At 47.1% G+C, this 18,339-nt stretch overlaps 1 protein-coding gene across 3 annotated transcripts in view; it reads right to left on the bottom strand.

Annotated features, from left to right (window-relative positions):
- Nucleotides 1–18,339, bottom strand: part of LOC138567536 (uncharacterized) — a 364,380-nt gene that overhangs the window by 121,321 nt on the left and 224,720 nt on the right. For 2 of the 3 annotated variants that reach the window (XM_069645821.1, XM_069645822.1), the window contains one exon: nt 17,227–17,330. The exons of the other annotated variant lie outside the window; for it this stretch is intronic. In XM_069645821.1, coding sequence (XP_069501922.1) covers nt 17,227–17,330 — 104 coding nt within the window. The remainder of the gene's footprint in view (nt 1–17,226; nt 17,331–18,339) is intronic. 3 annotated transcript variants of the gene reach the window in all.

Genomic DNA, 18,339 nt, shown 5'->3' with positions numbered 1-18,339 from the left:
TAAATGTATGTGGCACCGACCAGGATGCCGCCTGACAGATGTCTCCCAGCGGAATTCCGGCCCACAACGCCGCCGATGATGAAGTTGATCTCATGAAATGGGCTCTCGACGCCTTTCCAGCGGTTTCCCCGCCTTCGAGTGACAAAAGGTAATCGTCAACGAGACACATCGAGCTAGTCCTTGTTTTGAGATTGCCTTTCCTTTCGTCGACGGACCATAAGCCACAAACAGTTGTTGTGTACTTCTAAATTGCTGAGTCCGATGAAGATAAAACTTTAGAGCTCTTTTCACGTCCAATGTATGGAGAGCTTTTTCCGCAACTGATGAAGGAGTCGCGAAAAATGTAGGCAGTACAATCGACGAATGCATAGAGAGTAGGAACCTTCAGAATAAAATTAGGGTTGGTTGCCAGCACCACCTTGTCCTTAAAGAATCTCAAGTACGGAGAATCTATGACCAATGCTTGTATCTCCGAGAGTCGTCGTGCTGAAGTGATAGCTACCAAGAAAGCCAACTTCCACGATAAGAATTTCATAGATGAGGAAGCCATAGGTTCAAAGGGAGCTTTCATTAGTTCCGCCAACACTAGGTTAAGACTCCAGATCGGAGGAAAGTTTTTAATCAGTGGAAATGTACGAAATAAACCTTTCATGAAGTGCTTTATCAGCCTATCACTAAACAATGGTGACGACTGCCTTGTCTGCGTGAACCTTGAAATGGCTGCCAGGTGTACTTTTATTGATGAAAAAGATAACCCACTCTCCGCTAAATGCAGCAAATATGGCAGAAGATGTTCCGGAGTTGCATTCAGGGGCTGCAACCCCAGCTGATTTTGACACCACACACAGAATCTCCTCCACTTGCATGCATACGAAGTGTTCGTGGACGGAGCCCGCACGGCTTGCAGAATTCTACGGCAATCCGATGAAATAGTCAGGGTACCAAACTCTGAGATGTCAGGGGCCATGCTGTCAGGTTGAGACTGTCCGGATTGTGGTGCCACACTGTTCCCTTGTCCCGGGTCAGGAGGTTCGGGACTTTCTGAAACGTTACTGGCCACGCTATTGAAAGCTGTAGCAGGTCGGAGAACGATGCCTGTCTCGGCCAATAAGGAGCCACCAAGATCACTCGACATCGGTACCTGTGAATCCACTGCAGGGTCCGTTGTATGAGTGGAAACGGGGGAAAGGTGTACAGAAACTTGTCCGGCCACGGGAAGGAGAACGCTTCCCCCAGTGAATCGATCTGTGGCCATTTGCTGGTGTACTGTTCGCACTTCTTGTTCTCCCTCGTCGCAAAGAGATCCAGAGAAGGCTGTCCCCACTTTCTGAAAATCTTCGACAACTGAAGTTCGTCCAGTTCCCATTCGTGTATCTGATCCATTTCCCTGCTGAGCGAATCCGCTTGCACGTTCTTTACTCCCGGAAGATGGTGGGCTACCATGGTTATATTTTGTTGTAGAGCCCACTGCCATACTTCCTGAGCCTCGGTGGAAAGAGTTCTGGAGCGAGCACCTCCTTGTTTTCTCAAGTAAAACATTGTTGTTGTATTGTCTGTCAGTATTCTCACCACTGACCCTTTTATGTGCGGTAAAAAAGCTTCCAGGGCCCAACGCACTGCCCTCAACTCCAGCACATTGATATGAAGGAGCGACTCTTCCGACAACCACCGGCCTTGCGTTTGGAGAGTGCCCAGATGTGCCCCCCATCCAGTCAGCGACGCGTCCGTCACTATGGTCATGTGAAACTCCGGTTCCTGCAGGGGGACCCCTCTGGATAGGTTTTCGAAGACTTGCCACCATCGAAGTGCTCGCAGGAGCTCGTTGTCGACGGTCAGTTTGTCCAACCAAAGTCCCTGGCTCTGGGTCCATCGGTCTGCCAGGAATTCTTGAATTGGCCTCATGAAGAGGCGGCAGTTGTTCACCAAAGGGATGCACAAAGCCATGGCGCCCAGTATTGACATATATCTCCTTACCGACACTTTGGTGTTGACTCTCCATTGCCTTGCCAGCTGATTGAGTCTGTGGATCCTCTCCACGGATGGTCTCACCAATCCTGACTGAGTTTTGAACTGTGCACCCAAGAACACTAAGCTTCTTGACGGAGTCAATGAGGACTTTTCGAAGTTTACCGCAAATCCTAGTCGTCGCAGAAGTTGCATGGTGGCCTCTATACTTGCTTGAGTTGCCATAGGGGTGATCCCCTCACTAACCAGTTGTCCAGATATGGGTAAACATGATAACCATGCTGCAACCAGGGCTAGGCATTTCGTGAACGTCCTGGGAGACGATTTGAGTCCAAAGGGGAGCACTGTGAACTGGTAGTGGGTCTGCCCGACTACAAACCTTAGGAACTTTCTGTGCCGTCGACGCATCGGTATATGAAAGTACGCGTCCTGAAAATCCAATGACGCCAGAAAATCCCCCTGTTGAATCGACCAGATCACTTCCTGAAATGTGAGCATTTTGAATTTTAGATTTTTTAACGTTTTGTTGAGGTCTCAAAGGTCGAGAATGGGACGCCATTTTCTGTTGGGCTTTTTCACCATGAAGTATTGGGAATACACTCCTGGACCCCTCTGCGACACAGGTGCCAATTCTATAGCCCCTTTTTGTAGCATAAGCACTACCTCTTGTTTTAACACATTCAGGTGGGGTTGAGCCGAAAACACTGGTGGAATGTGCGACGGCTTGCTTTTGAATTGTAAGGAATGACCGAACTTCACAGTGTCCAATACCCACCAGTCCGAGGTTATCTTTTCCCACTCGTCGACACAGTGAGACACCCTGCCTCCCAGGACATTCTGAAACCCGTCATTGCTGGTCTTTTGATTGTTTGTCTTTCGACGACGAGGAGTAACCTCCCCTCTTCCTAGAGGCCTGATAGTCCTGACGTCTTTTTGCGGTCTGAGAAGCCCGCCTGTAGCCCTTAGAGGAGTACGACGGTCTATTGAAAGTACGAACCCTTGATGACGAGAACTGGGAGTTTCCTGACGCTCCTCTAAAGGGGCAAAATGAACAAAAACGTCTACAACTCTGGAGGGCTCCCAGAGAACGTGCCGTGTCAGTCTTCTTTCATGCCTTTCAAGGCCTCGTCCACCTTTTCACCAAAAAGAAGGTCTCACTCAAAGGGCATATCCAACACCTTATATTGCACTTCAGGTCGAAAGTTGGTGCACTTGAGCCATGGCTTGTCTCCTCAGAACCACGCCGTTGTTAACCTGCTAAAGCCTGATTCTGCTAGGTCCACAGCGATATTTATAGAGTGATTAGAGGCCTCTTCCCACTCTCGGACGAGTAACATCGCCGCCTTTCTGTGTTCATCTGGGAGATGTTCTAGTATGGGTGCTAAACGATGCCACATCTCTCTGTCATACATGGCCATAATAGCCAGAGAATTGGCCGCCTTCACATTTATTGCACCCACCGACAAAACCTTCTTGCCAAAGGCATCTTGTCTCCTGGCCTCGTTCTCCAGAGGAGTTGTGCATTTGTGCTGAGATCTTGCCTTTCTCGCCACAGCCGCTGACACCACCGACTTTGGGGCCGGTTGAGAGGACAAACATTTCGGAGTGGACTCGGGAGCCTTAAATTTCTTTTCCAGTCTACCTTTTATTGCCGGCTCCGAGAAGGGATGACGCATCGTTTGTAGTCCTTCTTGCCATACATGATCTAAAATGGGGACCGAAAACACCGACTTTCTTCTCTTTCCCATATGATCGAACAAAAAAGTATTTTTTCTCCTCCTCTTGGGCTAGTCCAAATTCGTTAGAAGCCTTACTCATCATCGCATGGAAAGAACCAATGTCATCCGGGGGTGACGGCTGGGCTGGGCTTCTCGGAGCTTCCATCTCCGCTTCCGACTCCCAGGTCGGGTCCCGAGAGGGGGATAACGATATATCCGATATGGACTCTCTCTCTGACTCGGATTCCAGCAGCTCTCCTTCCTCCGGGCATGCACATGGAAGGCCTTCACGGGCCGGCACTGCCGTCGACGCCATCAGAGTTGGTCGATGGGAAGGACCTGGCTCGTCGTCGACTGGTCTCGCCGGAGCTGTGACCCGAGGTATCTTCTCATCCAATTTCATCAACAAGGTCTGCAATGTAGATAGAACTTCCAGAGATAAAACAGCTTGAGGGTTAAGTAACGGGGTTGTAACCAGGATACTTGTCCCGCTCGAAAGAGTCAGGTTGCTAACCCATTGTAACCCAAGTTCCGCAGGTCCAGCCACCTGCTAACGCTCGTCGTCCACACAGGATATGGACAAGGCAGCCTCCTGCTGCAACAAGGTTTCCGGTAAAATCGGGTCGTATACCTCCGGTCGCCAGGCCTCCTGTGGAGTCTCCGTTGACAAGGTTAAATTCTGCACTGCCGTCGTTGCCGTCACCTGCGGCGGAACACGTGAAGAGACGATCTGCGTCACTGGCAGTGAGGGCGTCGACGATCGCCCTCCCGTCGACGACGCTGGTAGCCGCGCAGATCCTTGAGGCGTTCCTGCCTTTTTTTTAACTTGATCTGCCTTTTTTTAACTTGATCTGTGTTTTTTTAACTTGATCTGTGTTTTGCAGAGTCTCGACTCGAGGATGATCTATGATGATCACCTGAGGAGGATCTTGACTGTTTCTTTCCTCTCCTTCTTAGACGAGGACGACGAGGTTTTCGCTTTTACCGAAGATTCTCTCGTGGAATGTTTTTCCGATGAGGCTTTCTCCATCGGACGCGCTTTCTTCACCGGAGGTTCAGCCGATGTTGAACGGCGGGGTGCCCCTAAAGATTTAGTTGTCGAGGCCACGCTATGCGTGGAGCCTACCTCCAAAGGGGGGTACGCACCCGCTCCGTCATTCAACCAAGCCACCAACCGCTGATTCCGGTCTTTGAGCCTCTTCTGGGAGAAGCCCTTACAGATGTCACAAATGTCTGCCGAATGGTGAGGGTGGAGACAATATATACATTCCATATGGCCATCTCCTTCATACACTTTCTTTAATCTGCATGTAGCACACGGATGAAAAAGAGCTTTTCAGACATTAAACGACGAAACAACCTAGCAAAAATAGTAGATGACGCGAGGTGATCCCACTACTTTGGAAGACGGTTGAAATCTGATGGGAGCCGCGGGGGCGGGGCATTTATACCGCTACGTCCTATTGGGGCATGCGTAAGAGGCCCAAAAATGACGTAGATAGGACACAGAAGTGTTGACATTTTTCCTATGGAAAACGTCTTTATAAAGGTACCGAGGGTTCCCAGCCTGACGAAGGGGAATATTCTAAGCATGTGAATCCATGAAAGATCCAATGCTGGAGAAGATGGACCTGACCTATTTTTCTCATCTACAGACACTCCTGTAGATCTGCTCAAACTTACTCAATGTCCCGTTAGGGCCTTCCAATCATTGAGTTTTCAATCAGTCTTTTTAACTGGTCTGGTGTACAGCTTGTCTGGTTTCAGGATTCTCTGGCTTGCTTAACATCCATCCCACCTGTGCTTTTAGTTCCATCCTGTTTTCTCAGCAGGTCCAACCTGGACCTTCAGTTCAGTTCTGGTTTTTTAGCAGGTCCCTCATGGAGTTTAGGTCCAAGTCACTGAATAGTTAATTCTCTGCCCCACCCCCTTCCATCATGAGGGTCATTGTTAGGCAGCCGATAGTCTTAAACACTCCTGCCATGGGACAGTCCTCCTCCCTATCATCTTGCGGTTGTTGGTGAAACGCCTTTAGAATGTTGGACTTCCAAGTCCCTCATGGAGTGGGTGCGACTTTCTGAATACCCTGGTCCACCTTTCCCTCCTGGTATTACAGGTGATCAGTACTTCAGGTCTGGGTCTTGCCAACGTCTCCCAAACCGTTGCAGACTTTTCCATGCTGTCCTCATACTACTTCCTTCCGGTATCTTCACTTATAATAAAGGGAGCACGATTAGGCAATTCTCCCTTCTCTAGGATCGTCGCCTCTACTGAAATGTGCAGCCCTTATATCCTCATTCAGGAGGAGCTTGGCCTCTGATTCCCCTCCCATTGGGTAATTCTCATATTGTTTGAATCCTTAGTCCTTAGTGGGTGTTTCTTAATTCCATCTATTAGGGAATGGAAATTAACATTCTCTTCATTGGATTGGTTAATTATCTGGTTGCCCAGATAAGTCTCATTTGGAGTGAGCAAGGAGTTAAAAAGGTGTACACAGCATTCAGCTGCATCTATCAATTTCATCCTGCACGGTTGTGCACATCTCGGTCTCTTTGCTGGTGCTCTGCTCTTGGCGTTGACTGGGAAACAGCGAAGCGTGGTATGTGCAAGATGCTACTCTTCCAATCGATTTCAGGAAACGTCCTACTATTTTCTCTGAACTCTGCAGATGTCACAGGTTCACAAACAGGGTGTTTCGAAAAAAACACCATTGACTGTGTATCACGTATTTGTCTCCTGAGTGCTATGGTTCTGAAGTGCGCAGTGTGTTTCTCGTGTCGAGGGAGGAGAGGACGTGTTTTGGCTGCAGTCTTTCTATTGCGTTTACCTATCCCTCAGGAGAGGGCGGACCTGAAATGCCCATTCCCTAGCGGATACCCAGTTGGGATTTGGATATACAATGCCTGGTAAAGCATCAAGCCGCAACAAAACGGCAGGAATACGGGGTAAAAAACCCTATGGCTTACGATCTAGCAAGCAGCCCATACCTAATGACAATGTAGGGGCAAAGGAGCTTGGTGAAAGACCCCAGGCACCACAAAAAGGCCCACTAGATGCCTTTTTTCCTACTAAAACACGCAAAATCGAAATAGCTGCTGCAAAACCAGGATTGCAGCATACCACAACTAGAGGGCGAGGGCAGTTATGTTCTGCTGGACTTGGATAATGACTCCCTCCTACAACTGTGCTATGCCTTGCAAGACCGAGAGACCACGCAGGCGCTAGTACACGAAGAGGAAGCTATAACCAACATGCGAGCAACAGAATGCCCTCCACCGAAAATGGGAGAGGTGGAGAGTGCACAAAGCCCTGGGGACAAGACGCATGGAGAGGAGCAACCAGCGGAGACAAATGGAATGCAGGATATGCCAAATGAGGCCCCATTGGCATTGCATAATGAGCCATTGCATGCATTGTCTCCTGCCAGGGGGCCTCGACTCTCTGCAAGCCCCAACATGTTATTCGACTCTGCTAATCCAACTCATGAGTCAACCCAAACAGAGTTTAGTACGCATGAAACCTCGCACACAAGCCAGGCGGTGCTCAACTTTGCGGTGAAAATCTTACTGTCACTGTGTCGTACTATCCACGAAGACCTAAAAGCTCAGAGTAGGGTGATCGCCACCCTCTATACACACCTGGGAAGGGAAAATAAGAGCACAATCCTGCCTATTAGTGACTTGAGGGGTGACATACCTCCAACTAATCCCCCGAGCAGTAATGGAGGTGAGAAAACTACGCCAACTTTGGATAAAGTTAGTCACCCTAACCTGGGTGTGGGGAGAACTGCTGCGGGGAAAAAAGGAGAAAAACCTGCTGTGGTCCCCTCATCTAGGAGACAGACCTAACTGGCGAACAAACATCTGGTAAATGGTTGTAACCAACAGAAGGTGGCCCTGCCGAGTCTGGAACAAAGTGTGCAGGTGGTGGCGCCACCCCGCCGCAAAACTCGACCCCACGCCCTATGGGCATCAATATATCAAAAAAACAACGTAAGCGGGCAGCTCGGAGAAAGACTGTGGGCTCCTTAACAAGCTGGCTGCTAGAAGAGAAGAAGAAGGGCTAGTGCCCTCAGAGCAGCCGCAGGGGGACAAGACACTTAATCACATACCTCCAGCCGATCCTTCCCTGCGCCCTCCACCGCAATCAGCTATGTTGCTACCCTCGGACTCTCAGGAACAGTCATGCTCGGCCTGGTCTCAACCGCCAGCGGGGGGACAGGCGCAGGGTGCGCCAGCTAGTAAGGTCGATATAAGAAAGGTGACAATCTCGCCTGTGGACAGTAACAAACCTGGGGCCCAATTAAATCGGCCCTCTTTGTTTGCTCTGTTCGCCAAAATACCTTCCCTCCGAATACTTAACTCAAGTGATGTTGACTTTGTGGAACCCCTACGGATGCCTGGAGTAAAACTCACCACAATTCATTGCTGTCTGCCGGAAACTGCATCAATGATAAGGGCGAATCAGGTGTCCCTGGGTTACCTAGGATACACCCTGGATCCACCTATTCCTAAAGCACCATCCAGAGAGGAATGACGGAAATGCAAATGTGCCGACTCTACAAATGCACCGACTGCAGGAAGAGGAAGAGCTGCCATTAAACTCACAGATGAACAAGGCTGGGAGTGGCTTCAAGAAATGTTCGCTCAAAGGAAAGGAGGGTGAACTGCCACCATAATGAGCTGGAACACTAGGGGCTTTAGCCATTGGATAAATGTGGTGGCCTCCCGCGATTGGCTTCGGTCATCCGAGCTTTTTCTACTACAGGAATCATGGGTCACATTTGACATGGAATTCGATGGCTATGTCACCTTTCAGTCTCTGGCAACAAAGGGTGATTTGGACAGACCTAGGGGCGGCCTGTTGACCAGTGTCAAATCCTCTTACAACCCCAGGCTGATCCACGGGGGTTGTCCGTGGGGAAACTTACTGGTAATACAGATATCCCCACCTGGGGGTTGGGGAGGGCACAATGACATATTGGTAGCCAAGGTGTACGATCCCCCGGGGGAAACTATTACGGAAGCCCTAGGGGACACATTGGACTCAATATTGACCTCATGGTGCATGGGAAAAGACCCAGCACCAGTATAACTTTGTGGAGACCTAAATGCCAAATTCCTTGACCTGGAAGGGTGCAGGAATTATGCCCTTGTCACTAACTATTGTAGCCTACCTCTGATTAGGAGCAACCCTAAAGGGAAAGTGTGGCTCGACACTTGCAAGGAGTGGAACTTGACAATGCTTAATGGTCGTGTATTGGGCAAATCCCCGGGAAATTGCACATGGGCTGTTGAGGCAAAACGCACAATGTTGGATTACATGACAGTGTCGGAGTGCCTTTTGGGACACGTTGTGCAACTGCGTATCTCCCTGAATAACTATAGCGACCATGCAACCTTAAAACTAAGCATGGAGGGAGGAACGAAGACCATATATGCGGGTGCCTGCCATGGGGTAACACCAAACCACGCTCGAAATAGGATTCGGTGGACTCAGCGTAACATTGAAAAAATGAACACCACCACCCTCCCCATCCAAATAGAAATTAAACAGTTGCTTTGGGGAAAAACCCCAGAGGAGATTGAACAGTGGATAACTCAAACCAGCCAGTCACTGTTTAAGGGAGCTATTGCCCCGGGGATGGGATGGAAGGCGGGGGAAATGTTGCCTTTGATGTTAACATAAATGATAAGAAACGGGAGATGCGCCACTCCATTCGAGCACTAAGAAGGCCAATTGCAACTGTGGATGACTATGGGCCGATAAAGGCCCAAATCAAGGTGATAAAACAAAAGTTTCACTCCTGGCTACGAGTATATCGCCAAACCCTACAGAGACTGCAATGGCAAAAATTCACTGAAATACTCTGCGAAACAGCCGCAATATATGGCACTTTTTAGCTAAGGCAAGGGGCTAGCAGAAGCTAAAAGTATTGAATCCTATCTCAGGGGAAACATGGGCTAACCACATTGCTAATAAATTCTGTAAGGAGGGGCTGAATACTACTAGGCTGCCTGTGTGTGAAAAAACATGGCCGCTCCAATTTAGCCACAACATAATAAAACAAACAATTGTGAAACTAAAGTATACCAATGCACCGGGCCCAAATGGGTTGACAAATGCAGTACTGAAAAAAGATCCTAACAACTGGGCACAGGTGCTACTCATTCTCCCGCATCTGTAGAAACTGCCTAGTTCCATCCTCGTGGAAAAAGTCTCTACTGATTCCTGTGTACAAAAAGGGCGACAGTGGCTCACCTGCTAACTATAGACAATTGTCTATGCTGGATGTCACAAGCAAAATCTTTATGACACCGGTACTGAAAGAAGTAGATGCCTGGGTAACAGAAAATCAGATTCTTCATTACGCACAAACAGTATTTACACCGGGGCCTAGTACCACCCATAACGTTAGGGTGCTCCATCAGCTGATCAATAATACTTCTAGTAGCAGGGAGTGCACCCTGTATATCTCTTTCATAGACTTCAGCAGTGCTTTTGACCTGGTGGTTCGCGAAACCCTATGATCAAAACTTAGATCCATGAAGTGCCCAACCTGGCTAATACACATTCTAATTGCATTCCACAGTGACACCTCCACTAAAGTACGCCTCGATGATAATGGTGAACTATCTTCTTCCATCCTTACCAATGTGGGGGTGAAGCAGGGCTGCGTGATGGCGCCCATGCTGTACAACCTCTACATTGCAGACCTTCTAGAGCGCATGGCCTTAAAATCAAACTGCCCCGCCTAAGGTAGGTAACACTCCTATAACTGGCATGCTCTATGCGGACGATCGAATTTTATTCAATCGGACTCTATCCGGCATTAAGAGCATGCTAAATGAGCTGGCAGATTATGCCTCCCAGCTAGGGCTGATCATCAACCTGGATAAAACCAAAATAATTGTGATAGCCCCTAAAGGCCCAAACCGCACTGGTATTGATACAAAACTGGGGACCGTTGCAGTGGTAGACTCTTATCCCTACTTGGGGTTGGAATACAAAGCACCTACCAATTACGAAGAAATAATTATACACAAAAAACGCAGAGCTAAGCTGCTAACACTTCAGGCATGTAAATTCGGAAGGGGAACGGCAGGCTTTAGTATGGCAGGAATATTAAAACTTTACCAACAGTGTTTTGTTCCGCACTGGCCATGCAAGATCTGAAGTGGCTAAACATATTGCATGGCCACTATTGGCGTGCGGGGCTGGGGCTGGGTCCGACCTGCTCAATACAGTACCTACGCCTAGAGCTGGGCCTCATATCCCTGAGGGGTATGGCACTACACGCAAGAGGAGTTTTATATCTCAAAGCACGCTCCGAGCCCTCTTATAGACTACTGAGGCTGGCTGGGGATAACTATGAGGCTGATAGATATCCTTGGGGCCCGAATTTTAAAGGACTAAATGAGGCCCTTTACAAGGAGATTGACTGGACATACGAGAATAAGATACACCTGCCTTACATCAACCAAAAAAGATCGCTTGAGGAAAACTGAACTGGTGGGATTGGAGCATGAATGCCATCCATCTGGCCAAGCTGAGTGGGTATGAGGCAGTAGCGCACGCAACACAAATATCGAAAACCCCAGCCTTACTTGCTCCTGTGTCAGGCGCCAGAGGTGAGACACTTTATACTGAGATTTAGGACTAATCAGCTCCCGGTCCTAGCCATCACTGGGGGCAGCGCCAACATACCGACTGAGGCGTAACATTGTTGGATATGCCACACTGCAGGAGTGCTGGAAACCACCAGACATGTTCGAACTCTCTGCCCTAAACTTGGCCCGTTGTACATGTGTGCTTTTGCAAAATGAGTCCATAACTATGAGACCATAATGGAGAAAGATTTCTGGGACAGTTGTTTAAATTCTGAGGCCTTGGGACTCCAATTGGCTCTTTTTAGGATATGGTCCCAAGTAAAGGTCCTTCTGCTGGTAGAATCAGGACCATAACATTTTAAATTTCTGTTTTCTATGTCGGTTACTTGTTCATTCTTCCTTTCTTTATTTTTCTCTCTTTTTCCCCATATCTTATATTACTACGTATACAGGGAATTGATCTGACTTATCTAATGTGATATTGTAGAATTACAATGCTATTGACCTAGACATATCTTGCAGTGTACTACTCAATGCCTGGGGGCACTGTCTGATTACTATGATGACCATTATCCTTTGTGTATGTCATGTATGAATTATTATGATATAGTTTATGTTCATGTGTTAAATTGTGTACAATCCTAATAATTTGGATTAAATCACAATAAAGTATTTATTATTAGTCTGAAAGCCCTTCTACTTCGAAGGGTCCTCATGAGAGGGAATACCACGTCTCCGATTCTGCATGTGCTCTTAGAAATTAGGCAAGGACATCCCATAATCAAGACACGGTACTACGTCTTCAAATAAAATACAACAAAATACATTAAAAATACACTTTCAATAAAGCAATTCAAATTGAGCTTCGTATGCATTCCTGGTGGATTTGCTTGCAAACTACTGATCCAGTATGCTTTCTTTTGTGGTATATTTCTCTCGAGGGATCCACCCCAAGACACAGGGGGGGAATGATTCTGACATGAGCACCTTCATTTGGGTACCCATATGACCACTTTCAGTGTAGTTTCTTGCCAATCATGATTTGTATCATAATTTCACATATTGGATGTATTTTTGTTTAATACTGGGAAGAATTATGAAAAGTATAAAACTATAACTGTATAAAAAAAATATATATATATATATTTGGTCACAATAAAAATGACATTAAACTATTTGTAAAGTCTAATAAAGGTAGCTTTCAGCACACTGCAAATAAAAGTTTTGCATTGCAACTAAATATGGATTATTAATTAAAAATGTATCAATTAACCCGGGCAGAGGATTTGTTCCTACCGACGGGTGCACGAACATCGGGGTGATATTTCTACCAAGCACTGCTGAATTAAGTTCTAGTATGTCACAATAGAGGACTATCTAATCTGACAGGGTAGAAATATGATTCTGTCGAAGTGGGAGGTGGGAGGTCCCCTGTCTCTTCCCCATGTGCTTCACAGAAGTACCACTACCTGTCACACCATGCCTGCAAAACACCCTTCTGGCCAGTGTCTTTCTCTTTGTATTTTAGGATCTACAAAATCAGCAGCTGTAATGTGACAGCCAGCAAGTACCCAAAGATCAAGCAGAGTGAGCAAGAGGCAGAACAAACCGCACAGCAGCCTGAACCAAGCAAGCCACTAAGCGACCCACTCTCCATCGACCCGTGTGAGCACAATGCCAGCATGGGACTTATGTAATCAAAGACATTACGCTCACCTGCAAGGGGGTGGAGGGGTGCAGAGTGGCACCCTCAACAACACAGCATCTTGAATCAGCCGGGGAAACCTCACACAAACTGGGATATAAACTGTTGCCAGCCACCACTGCTGAAGACTGGTGGTCTTGTGGATGGAAAAGGGTCGGAGCTTAAGGCCACTTTTGAATTTTTGCATGAATGTAACAACTCCCAGGAGAAGAGGAAAGTCACCAGTTAGCCCAGGGAATCAGCAGAGGGCCTGAACGACATCAATCCATAACCTATATCATATTGCGGTCGTTTAGAGAAGGGGCCACCTAGATTGTTCCCTGAGGGAGTCTTCGGTAGATATGGATTCGGCCTTCATGCCATCACTCATAGCTAGACAAGATTTTAGATAGTAGGGGTTAGCAACTGTTAGGAATGATTTTCTATACTCTGGCCTGGTGGACAAATGTATAGAAGGCCAACCTAGTATTGTGAAAGTGACAACTCTGAGTGCTGCAGCCAAACCAGTTCAAAGTAGCAAGGCGAGTGGTCTAGGCTAAGTCTCAAGGGGTGGTGAGCTTGTAAGGGGTCCACAGTGAGCACACGCAGTGAAACAGTCTAGGAACACACTTAGACAAACGGGTTTACAAATACTTCTTTACTTATGGCTAAGTAATACAATGAAAAATGACTAATAACAGGTAATCCTATCACACAACACTAAAAATAGATGCACATACACAATCACTGGAGTAGGGCAAAATACATACCAAATCCCTGAAAAGGTAGGTACAGATTAGTATAAGCACTAAAGGTCCATGGAGATACAATCCTAACTTCAGAAGTCCACCCCTAAAATGTATGGGGCTGTGTGCCCAAAAGTTCATCAAAGTTCCATACAGTTGTGTGAAGCTGCAAAAAAGGAAGGTAGGGTCTCTGGGGTCCAATGAACAGTTTCAAGTGTTAAGGGACACGTTAAGCTAACTAACAAACACGCCCCCAACTTTCTGAGTGCTTGTATGACCAAGCAATGGCACGGCCAAATAATTACAAAAGTTCTAAAGGTTATCAAAACTTTAAAGAGGGAGTTTAGGGGTCCAGATAAATATCGCTAGACCTCAGACCCGTACCCCGATTCTTTATGGGACTTGGGAGGTCCGCTGAAGAGGGTCTGAGGTTGTTTTTGCTGCAGTCAGCCTCAGCCCTTGATGCCCATGGACTGCAGGTTCGAGCACTCCTCCGGTTAGCGAATAATGCTGGTGCAAGGTCTTCCAGTTGGGAAATGCAAAATAACTCGATACAGGGCCCCTCTGAACACAGGATTGGACGCAGGTAAGCAGTTTTGGACGACGGCCACCGATGTACGGCAACGCAATGGGATTCACTTGCTGTGGTCAGACTTTGCCTCCTATCTCGGGTCCCCTAGATGCTAGGACCATGAACTTCTGCAAAGATAAGTCTTGTTCCACAAGCCGAAGATCCCCCCCCCCCCAAGTTCCAGACCTCAGCTCAGAGCAGCGACGTAAGCAGCATGGTAGCCCAAACTCAGAGCTGGTCTGCGACTGGGTGGTCCGGAGACACTTCCGAAGGCTCTTCTTCGTAGGACACTGGGCGGTCGTTGAGAATGGATGTTCCCTCCACTCCGAGGGTCGCAGCTACATCGCAGGACTGCTGGAGTTGTTCCACAGTGCTTCGCCCAAATTGTTAGTAAAAATGTGGTTGAATAGTAGATTTGACCGAATTCACTTACAACACCATTAGTTCGAAGCCGAAGATACCAAACATGAAGAACAGGGGTTGCGGGGGTGTCCCCAGCTCCCCATGTTTGATATTTTTGGCTTCGGGGGGTGTCCCCCGGCTTCCTCAACATTTAAGGCAGGGACCCTAATAAATAGAAGAAAAAAGAAAAAGGGACCCTGCCGCGCCAAATCCGACCCACGTTAGAGGGACAGAACTGATGCCACAGGGTACAGAAGAGGCGGCGGATGGAGAAAAGGTAAGTAGGGGGACAGGGGTTTGTGGGTTTACTGGCAGTTTGGGGGGACATGGGTTTGGTTTTTCTTACCAAGGTAAAAATGTATTCAGAGCGAAAATGACTACAGTCAATTCCGCTGTGAATCTTTTTACCTCGGTCAAACAACACAAATCCGTTCCACAGGACAGGGGTCTACCAGAACAGCTGCAGAAGTTGGCCGCCAGGCCTTCTTCCAACGGGTCGCCGGTGTCCTTGAGGGTCTTGCAGCTGGACAAGATTCTTGGCTCCTTCGGTTTCTTCCAGGATCTCTCTCTCTCTATATACACACACACACACCTCTTTAGAATATTCACATACATGGACCTCCGTCCCTGAGGCGTTCCAACCACAAAGCACCCCCCCCCCAATCAGGACCACTGGAGGCAGTCATGCATACCACCCAGACACACGGAAACCAGTTTGTGAATTGGGACCAGACAGTTCCAACCGACTTCCTGGCAGCAAACACACATAGCAATCCAGTAGCCCACAAAAAGCCTCTGCATTCCCGGGCACTGGAAGTCCATATAAGGATTTGTTTGGTCTCAGAGGCCAGAAAGAAGGGTAGATGACCAAAGGACAAACAAAAACCCTTGTGGCATGGCCATGTTTGACCACTAGCCACAGTTAGTAGCCAAACGCAGTAAACGCAGCAGGGCTAAAACGAAATACACCAAAAAATAGCAAAAAGTAACTGCTGCCACCAGCTTGTCCATTTAGCACATCTACAGTAACCAAAAATCATCTGAGTGTTGGTCTAGGGCAAAACAAAATGTGTTACCCATTGTACTACATTGTAAGATGCATTGTACAATGATAGAAGTTATCAAAAGTGATAACAAGTTACCAAAAGTAGTAACAGAGTAACCAGACTGAGGGAAACAATGTTTCCCATTATTGACAGCCTGAAGGACATGTCAGTTTCCTCAAAGCCAGCGTAGTGAAACTTAAGGCTTCACTGCACTGTAAAAAGAGTAGGTCAGATACAAAATTAAAAGCAAAAAGTTTGTGCATCCATAGAAATGGAAGGAAAGGTGCTCTAAAGAGAAATCTTTCGCATCACCAATCTTAATGCCATCTGCGACACTGATTTAACCTTCCATTGGTCCCTTCTAGGCCATGGTCATATGTTGGAAGCAGTGATCACAAAGGAGTGGGGAAATGGCCTTGGCTAATGGTTGGCTTTGATATGCAATTAAGCGTGTGCGAGATACTTTGGGTAAGGAACGTTCGATTGTCTGTGAAGACCCCAGTATTCTGCAGTCAGGTCGCATCGTATTATGATCGCTGAGAGTATTGCTGCATTAGGTTCGGACCTCTTGCAGGTTTCTAAGATCCTGCATTGGGGGATGTTGTTCATGATCCAGATCAAAATCCTGAGTGCCAGAGCCCAGTTAATGGCCAGATACGTGGCCCTCTGTAGGGCATTCTTTAGATAGCCTCAGGATTTCACTGCCTGAGTTGCTGTCGTAGGAGTCGAGTCCCAACGGGTTTGAGAAACATCATTTCATCTGGAAGAGATCTGGAATGAACATGAGAGGTATGTTTGGTTAACTCCTACAATCTCAGATCAATGCTGAGGTGCAGGATTAAAGGCAATTTATAACACTGGATACAAGAAATAAGATACCAATGAAGTGGATTGAAATGAAACCAAGCCCATATTTGGTAGATGGAACTGCTTACTGACTTCAAGTCTCAGTCATGAAAATACCTCATTATTTGAAAGGCCATCTGACTTCTGTGAGCAGAGGAATTGTGGGCAGAGGGTAGTAGTAGTGTGGGTGGTAGAACTATGGAGAAAGTCCCACAGCTGCAGTGCTGGCCCAGGGAACTCAAGTGAAGGAAGAAACAAATCTTAACATAAATGACTTGCTAGCATGACCTTTCAAAGAAATACATGCAATACATGCCCAGCAAATAAGCTATTGCAGCATAGCTCCGTTTTACATATGATGCTACTGGATAAATAACGCTAAATGGGGTGTGCAAGGGATTTGGGTGTACTGGAGGCAATGGTATGCAGCCAGTCTCAGGGCTTTACATCTTCGAACTTCTAAAGCACAGGTTTTGGCCCTACCACTAGGTGGCAGAGATATCTAAAAGAGCCAGATATAATATCAAGTATTGTCATCCCGGTTGCTGAGCCTGCCTGACTTCTTTACAATGGTTGCAAACTCCCCCCATCAGTCAATAATGCCAGTGTTTACGGCCAGTTACAACTCTGAAACCCACCTCGGATGGGTTTGTCGTTATGTCCATAGCTCTCTGCACCTCCAGAGGGTACTTCTGCATATCCACTTCTAGCACATGCTCTCTTCGGAGGATCCTTTCTGCCACTAGAAGAACAAATCAGCAAAAAAAGAGAACTGTTCACAGTGCTATGGTCCACTGAAAATCTGATTTAACACTCACATCATTATGCCAGGGATTTTACAAGGTTCAGAGAGATGCGCACCCATGAAAATACTTTAGGTCCGGGTGGTCATTTGATCAAGTGTTGTCTCCTACATATGGAGTACCCATGCCCAACTTATGTAAAGATGATCAAATTCTCAAATCTCTAAGTGCTTTTATCAGACACAGCCTGTATAGCCATAATCAAATTTTTATGAATCGCTGACGCTTTCTTTTGATCAATGCGGATAAATGCTACTGATACTTTTACCCAATGAGCGTCACAAATAGCTGCTTGTGGTGGCTGGGATATTTTGCAGCCTTTATTTTGATAACTCAGCACATGATTAATTCTGGAAATTTGCAGTGTTTATTCAATAACCCAGCAATGGGTAAACTCACTGGAGTAGCAACTTTCAGAGGTAACTAGAGTGATTGTTACACAAAGCAAGGAAGACTCTGGGCCAGGCATGATACCAGGTAATTTATTTCGTAATGAACCCCAGATTGGTGCACCGTTCTTAATGGATTTTAATGCTGTCAATGCAACAAAAAAATGCTCTCCCTCCCCCCAATCCTCCGCCCTGGCACTCTGTTAATGTTAAAGGATATTTGTACCGTGCACTATCACCACCGGAGTGGTCCCTTGGTGCTCTGGAGGCTCTGAAAAAAAGGAGGGGGTGGGGGTTAGTGAGAAAAGCTGGAAAAGTAGTGCAAGAGAGCAGTGATGTGCTGTTGGCAGCCTCAGCCCGGTAACTCTGTTGGCTGGGCTTAGGGTGTTTTCCAGTCGGTAGTCTTCGTGTGTTGTTGTGCAAGCCTATGTGCGGTTTGTTTTGTTGTTGCAGTGTAGTGAAGTTTGTCCGGATTGATATGATATGATAGTTTATTGATATGATAGTTTATTTATATAGCGCCTATACACAATTGTTGTGTTGTAGGTTTGTGGTTGTG

Source organism: Ambystoma mexicanum, chromosome 2p (assembly GCF_040938575.1).
Source record: "Ambystoma mexicanum isolate Mex_15411 chromosome 2p, UKY_AmexF1_1, whole genome shotgun sequence".
NCBI classification, from domain to species: Eukaryota; Metazoa; Chordata; class Amphibia; order Caudata; family Ambystomatidae; genus Ambystoma; species Ambystoma mexicanum.
Note: the sequence above shows the minus strand (reverse complement) of the source record. Positions and strands in the feature narration are given on the sequence as shown.